Source organism: Cherax quadricarinatus, chromosome 68 (genome assembly GCF_038502225.1).
Source record: "Cherax quadricarinatus isolate ZL_2023a chromosome 68, ASM3850222v1, whole genome shotgun sequence".
NCBI classification, from domain to species: domain Eukaryota; kingdom Metazoa; phylum Arthropoda; class Malacostraca; order Decapoda; family Parastacidae; genus Cherax; species Cherax quadricarinatus.
Window position 1 is genome coordinate 5,346,983 of NC_091359.1, and position 7,874 is coordinate 5,354,856.

The following is a 7,874-nucleotide window of genomic DNA, read 5'->3' on the forward strand; positions in this document are numbered from 1 at the left end:
GACCATGTGTTCTAGCCCTCAGCCACTTTCACCCACCCCCCTCATCCATATTCACCCATTCCCCACCCACAAGCTCTCAACCTCCTGCCCATGTCAAAGAGCAGAACAGCTGTAGACCAACACCTTCACCCATCTCCCACAGTTGCCCTTCACCCATCTCTCCCTCTGCTTCCCTCCACACTGAACTTCCACTTCCCTTACCCAATGTTTGCACTCGCCTCGCCTCTTCCCCCATACTTGCACTTGCCTCATCCTCCCCCTTTGATAGCTATCAAGTCTGAAGAACGTACAGTAGGGCCCCACTTATACGGCAGGTCGTTTCAGGCTACTGCTGGAAAGCAGACCATTTTTTCCACACTTACAAATAAATATAAATGCCAGATAAGTTTACACTAACATTAAATTAGCAGCAGAACTAGGCATTGAAAACAAGAAATATACAGTACTCATTACTTACCTAAAAATATTTGTAGTCTTAGGGTAGGGCAAGTCTAGTAAAAGAGGTAAACGAATAAATGAGTGAGAGAACAAGTAAACGAAAGGAGAGACTCAGTTGTGTAAACAAGCGCGTCTGGTCTTGGTTCATACATGTAACATCATATTTGTGTTAATTTATTCTAAAGTGGGGTGTATTTATCATCTTTATACGTTACGTAGCGTTTATATAATTTTGAAAAAGTATCAGATGGATTAATGGAAATGTTCATATTAACATATGACATTTAATGTGCCTCAGTGTGATTACTGTGTATTAAATTATAGAGTCCAAGAATAATAAGACACTCTGATTTTAATGTGTACCTGCATGCTATTACAATGTGTAAGCTTACTTAGGTACAGGTACACAAGTATAATTATCAGTACAGTGGACCCCCGCATAACGATGGCATCACATAGCGATTAATCCGCATACCGCTTGCTTTAATCGCAAAAATTTTGCCGCGCATACCAATTAAAAACCCGCTCACCGATTTTCGTCCGAGACGCGTCCAATGTGCGGCCTGAGCCACGCTCACATGTTCCGCCGGTGGCATTGTTTACCAGCCAGCCTCCGCGGTAACATCCAAGCATACAATCAGAATATTTCGTATTATTACAGTGTTTTCGGTGCTTTTTCTGGAAAATAAGTGACCATGGGCCCCAAGAAAGCTTCTAGTGCCAACCCTACAGCAATAAGGGTGAGAATTACAAAAGAGATGAAGAAAAAGATCATCGATAAGTATGAAAGTGGAGTGTGTGTCTCCGAGCTGGCCAGGTTGTATAATAAACCCCAATCAACCATCGCTACTATTGGTGGTACAGCTGCTGCTGCTGCTGCACTGTCAGCTACTGCTGCTGCTGTACCACCGTCAGCTGCTGCTGCTGCTGCTGTATTATTATTATTATTATAAAGGGGGAAGCGCTAAACCCGGAGGATTATACAGCGCCTGGGGGGGGGGTGTGGAAGGCATTCAGGCTTAATTCAGGGAACTGGAGCACAGATCCAATTCCCTAAATCAAGAGCCCCTCACCAACATCAAGGAACCTTCCTTGAGGGGTAAGCTGCTGCTGTAGCATCGTCTGTTGCTGCTGTAGCGTCGTCTGTTGCTGCTGTACCACCGTCAGCTGCTGCTGCTGCTGTAACATCGTCTGTTGCTGCTGTAGCATCGTCTGCTGCTGCTGTAGCATCGTCTGTTGCTGCTGTACCACCGTCAGCTGCTGCTGCTGCTGTAACATCGTCTGTTGCTGCTGTAGCATCGTCTGCTGCTGCTGTAGCATCGTCTGTTGCTGCTGTACCACCGTCAGCTGCTGCTGCTGCTGTAGCACCGTTGTTGGTGTGGCTTATTGAGAATACCAAGAAAATTAACCCCAGAGGATTTGCCACCCAGGATAACCCAAAAAAGTCAGTGTCATCGAAGACTAACTTATTTCCATTGGGGTCCTTAATCTTGTCTCCCAGGATGCAACCCACACAAGTCGACTAACACCCAGGTGAACAGGGAAAAATGCCTGGAACTAGTGCTCATATTGGTGAATTTAAAGCCAGCAAAGGTTGGTTTGAGAGATTTAAGAATCGTAGTGGCATACACAGTGTGATAAGGCCTGTTCTGGAAGAAAATGCCAAACAGGACCTACAGTACTCAGGAGGAAAAGGCACTCCCAGGACACTGTCTCATCAGTCATTGCTGCATCTTCAATAAAGGTGTCATTTATTCTTCATTTAGTAGACTAGTACATGCACAATATATACTGTGCATGTACTACTCTACTATTGTGCATGTATCCTTATCTGTGTGTGGGAAAATGTACATTACATGTGGTAAAAAAATTTTTTTTTCATACTTTTCGGTGTCTTGCACGGATTAATTTTATTTCCATTATTTCTTATGGGGAAAATTCATTCACATACCGATTATTTCGCATAACAATTACCCCTCTTGCACGGATTAAAATCGTTATGCGGGGGTCCACTGTATATATAAAACATGAAATAACTTTAAAACACTTGAAATTTTTAAAGTTTCCAGACAATGGAGAGTGTGCTCACAGAAAATGTAAACCAGGTGGTGTGCAGTGACCATATTAGAAAGTCAGGTGGGGGGAGATGATTGAAACTGGATACCAAATCTGTGGATATGGGGGTTCTACTGGATGTTTGGGAACAGAGCAAGTGTCCAACTAATCATGATAAACAACACTTTTCTAAACTAACAAGTTAAAATTTCTGGGTCTGCACCTTGATGAACCTGAAATTCAACACCCATATCAACAAAAAGTGCCCAAAACAGTTGGCATCTTCTCAGAGGTACATTATGTGCCACAAACAGCACTATTTACTAATATTGGTAGAATTACTGACTATATATTAAGTAGGACAAGTGCAAGTAATATAACATTGTACTGTGGCGACATTTCATTCTCCAGTTTTGTCAAGCTGTAACGGCTTGACAAGCTCCTGGAGAGAAACGTTGCCACAAGATGTCACATTTGTTGCACTTGTGTCGTTTTACTTAGCAGCACTATTTACATTATACTATTCACTAATCTACCCCTACCTCACCTATACCATTTGTGCCGACATTTAATTGAAAGTAACTGTCTACTACACAGCAACACAAGCCAGTAATGTCAGAAGTATTATAATTTTTAATTACAATATTAGATCTCTAAGTAACCACTGACCTGGCACTCCTAGATTCCTTAAGACAAGTTATGTATTCATAACGAAACCTGGCTTATGCAAGACAATAGACATTACACTCTACCAGGATACACAGCAATCCACAACTGCAGGCCAGACCAAACTAAAAGAAAAAACGTAAAAAGTATTTACACGAGTGTTTAGCCACATCTGCTTACCCCCATACCCGAGCCACTGATAACATTTATGAATTTGTTGACTGACTGTATTGCAGGCACCTTTGGTTTTGAATGATCTGCTTTCACATAGAGCCGTGGAACTTCAATGGAGATTACCCTAGTCTTGATCCAAAGAATGATTGCCTTGGGTTCCGACATGCATTACCTCAGGCCCTATGACCCCCACCCCCCAAAAAAGCCCATAGGTGTCATATAGTCTGTGTAAAGGAGACAACCAGGTTAGAACCAAGAGAGGATAGTTAAATTTCTTGGATCAACCCATCATTAGTATCATAGTGCCTCCGAGGCTGCATAATAGGAAACAAAAGACGGCAATCAAGCAAAAGAATTCGGGCCAAACCCTTCACCAGCATCAATTTTAATCATAAGTGCTACACCCACAAGGGTCATACAGTTCTCACCAGCATCAAGGAATTGCCCTCCAGGAAAACTTAAGCAGTAAAACGTCAAGTATGTATCTACAGCAATGCAGACAGACATGCAAAGATTTAAAACTAGTTAGGGGTTTGTTCAAGAAAATTTAAGTCAAAGTGGGTGTCAGAGGTTAGTTTACAAGCTTATCTGCATCAAAGATGGGGGCTTCCATGAAGAGAAGAGAAAGTGAAAGCTGATATTATGTGCAAGCAACTTCACATTTAATTTAAAAGGGGTTTTAAGAGAAAAAAAGGAAACGCCATACAATTTTATTTTAACGGTTTTTGGAAATTTCCCTGGCCTTAGCCCGTTCAAGCTTTGTGATCCGGGAGGCAGATTTTGCACCAAGAATTCCACCACCCCAGTTCTTGCGAATCTCATCATAGCGGTCATTGTAGTTTGTCTTCACACACTCAAGAAGCTTGTTTAGATTGGTGCGATCATTAGCTTCCACCTGAAAGTGGAAGGAATTGGTTAACTTTTAACAGAATTAGGACGTAACTTACAATTTAATCTCATCAGTATTAAAAAGCTCGTTTGGGAGCATCATAGCAAATCAGTAATTAATTTGATCATCATTTAATGTTAAAAACTAAAACCTTTCATAAAATTAAAATTACTACATACAGCAGTTACTTTTCAATTAATGAAAGGAAGGAGAATTATAGTTGGGAAGCGCTAAACTCCTTAAAGGTCAGACCACCTGCATTTTAGGAATAAAATTTAAACCCATGAGTGGTGACCCAGTGGGAAACACTGTCAACAGCATTCTGAAGGGGTTCCTAACATAGGCCCTCAGCCTGGACTGTCAGGGGTAAACATTAATCCAGACAGAAATGCACGAGGGAGGGAAAGAAAAATAAGATTGCCTCTAAGGCCTAAAGAATGAGCTTGGGCCAAGGCGTTAAGCCAGGTAGCTTTTTCCAGAATGGAAGGGAGGGGGGGGTGGACACACATACAACCAGCATGCATTTGCTAGCAATGGCTTTCCAAACGGACTAAGGGGTCGATAGGGGATCAGCCCCTACAAAAGAAATTGACAAATACAAAGAATTATGCACCTCCAAATACTACACCAAACATTTATTAATAGCAATTTTCTACTGAAGAGGAAGAACCTGAGATCAAACAAGGTTAAAGGGATAATACTGTGTGCCATAGGATGTAAATATTGAAGCATCAAAATATAGATGCCATCAGACTCAGTGGCAGACAGTCAGCAAGTGGAAAGCATAGTCTGCTATTATTAAAATCTAAGCATTAAGGAGGGACTTCCTAATTTCAGCCAACTCTTTTATTTTTCAACCAATTTTTTTTATTTTTGGTGTACATTTAGAGGTTCATATGTAGAAGAATGTGACAAACTTTCAGTATGATTGGCCAACAAACAGAAAAAAAATATTTTAGTGACTTCATATATGGCAGCAAAGTATGACAAAATGGCACTTCGAGTGGCACTTCCGACAATCCCAACCGTTAGAATACATCTGACACTAATTCGGGATGCACATGTTTCATCTAATATATCTTATTATCATGGAAAAAAAAAAAATACATTTGATAGACTTTTTTGCATTCACCAAAATATCTGCCTTTTACCTCCCACAAAATCAAAAATATTTGATATATTCCAAAAAAAGAATCATCACATTTTCAAAGACACTGTTTTATATTGTCAGTGAAAATCATTTCAATACAATCATTAATAATGGTGTACTTTAGCGAAATATGTGAAAAAGTTACTTCCGAGATATAGGCCTAGAAAACGTCGGCAGGCCTAGTCTCAAAAAAAAATTTTTTTGCGCGGAAATCGCGTTTTTTTCGGTGTATTTCTTAGTAAACTGATGTTCTAGTGCAGTTATCCTCTTCAAAACACCGTTTTCTATCACTCACATACCAAACAATACAACTAGGAGACGAGGAGTAACACATTTATATCGAAATATTGCTGGTGGACTCTCGCTATATTATGGCCTATTTTATTCAGTCTAGAGTATATAACATGTTTGTTTGTTATTTATAGTGTTTATTATATCATATTAGATCAATTCTGATAGATAAATAAGCCGTATAGTTGATATATAAGCTGATATAAACGTAATAATGAAGTGATTTCACCTGGCACCATCTGGAGGGGGAGCATTGCTGAGTGTACCCAGGTGCTTCCTGATAGGCTAGACGTCTATTGATAAGCTCCACTTACTCTTATATGATGCCAAATAATCAATTATTATATTAGAAAGAATAATGCAAAGAAAAAGCAATAAAAAACAAGGAAAAAACTCCAAAAAATACATGGGTTGAGAACAGACGCGCTACCTACATCGTCGTTACCATACCTGATATAAATGACTATAATTTCTTGTAGAAACGTCTTAGAACATAGATTCTTGTACCATTGTGTTGCCAATGAGTTAAGCTATTTTTCGGTATATATAACTCAATTTCCATAATTTTTCGATTTTTGGTTGAGCGCGCGGAAAATTGCCCAGATTCTACCCTTAACTGGCAGTTTGGGAAGAAACTATGGGGCCCAGATGAAGCCCTTGAGATATATGGGGAAGATATAGTTCAATTTCTGTGGCAACTTAGGTCTGCAATGCTGATGCTGGCAACCATAAGTACAGGAGCTGGGTCTAGAGTGCCTGCCACAATTTCCTAACTTTTTTTTCCAAATAGCTATCATAGTAGTAGAAGAGAATCCTGCCATCAATTCTGTTTTGGTACCTAAATAACATGGCAGGCAATCCTCACTGGCTTAAAATCAAGAAGCTACTCTGTGGTTACTTTAAAAGTAATGGTCCCATGCAGGATGCTTCAGGCACACTGCAGAGTCAAACAAGGGAACATTTACAAGAATGTTTACCAGAGATTTCGGGAATTGCATTGGAGGCTGTAGCTAAAACAGGACTAGAAACTTAAGGAGGCACCCCCTCTTTCATTTTTTTTTATTTTTCAACCGATTTATTTTATTTTTGGTGTACTTTTAGAGGTGCATATGTAGAAGTACGTGACAAAGTTTCAGTATGATTGGCCAACAAACAGAAAAAAATATAAACAATTTTTATATATGGCAGCACAACCTGACAAATTGGCACTACGAGTGGCACTTCTGACATTCCCAACTGTTAGAATACAACTAGCACGACGTTTTTACGTTGCCATTTCATCTAATATATCTTATTATCATGGTAAAAAAAAATACATTTGACAGAATTTTTGGCATTTGCCAAAATATCTGCCTTTTACCCCCCATAAAATCAAAAATATTTTAGATATTACAAAAAATCTAACGTAAATAATTCAAACACACTGTTTTATATTGTCTGTGAAAATCATTTCAATACAATCATTAATAAACCATACCCCCGGCCGGGATTGAACCCGCGGTCATAGAGTCTCAAAACTCCAGCCCGTCGCGTTAGCCACTAGACCAGCTAGCCACAATAAGATTCATCCAACTAGCTGGAGATTCGTCTGTAAAAACTTGCATTTGTGGTCACAGAGGTGCCTGTGCTAACTTTCCTATGGTGTAGAAATATACCTAGTTGGATGAATCTTATTGTGGCTAGCTGGTCTAGTGGCTAACGCGACGGGCTGGAGTTTTGAGATTATGACCGCGGGTTCAATCCCGGCCGGGGGTATGGTTTATTTGCAATCGTGTCATTACGATTTCTTGAATCATTAATAATGGAGTTATGGAGCGAAATAAGTGAATAAGTTACTTCCGAGATATAGGCCTAGAAAGTCGGCCGGTCTACCGTCTCAAAAATTTGCGCGGAAATCGCGATTTTTTTGGTGTATTTCTTAGTAAACTGATGTTCTAGTGCAGTTATCCTCTTCAAAACACCATTTTCTATCACTCACATACCAAACAATAGAACTAGGAGACGAGGAGTAACTCATTTATATCGAAATATTGCTGGTGGACTCTCGCTATATTATGGCCTATTTTATTCAGTCTAGAGTATATAACATGTTTGTTATTTATAGTGATTATTATATCATATTAGATAAATTCTGAATGATGAAATAAGCCGTATAGTTAATATATAAGCTGATACAAGCGTAATAATGAAGTGATTTCACCTGCCACAGTC

The 7,874-nt window shown here is 39.6% G+C and overlaps 1 protein-coding gene and 1 non-coding gene across 2 annotated transcripts in view; both read right to left on the minus strand.

Moving 5' to 3' along the window:
- Positions 1–4,029: 4,029 nt before the first annotated feature.
- Positions 4,030–7,874, minus strand: part of LOC128697798 (ribosomal protein L7A) — a 20,622-nt gene continuing 16,777 nt past the window's right edge. Inside the window, exon 6 of the mRNA XM_053789711.2 lies at positions 4,030–4,228. Coding sequence (XP_053645686.1) covers positions 4,049–4,228 — 180 coding nt within the window. The 3' untranslated portion in view covers positions 4,030–4,048. The remainder of the gene's footprint in view (positions 4,229–7,874) is intronic.
- LOC128697937 (small nucleolar RNA SNORD36) lies at positions 4,288–4,358 on the minus strand. Its single transcript, XR_008408387.1, has one exon. It is a non-coding gene; the product is annotated as a small nucleolar RNA SNORD36 (small nucleolar RNA).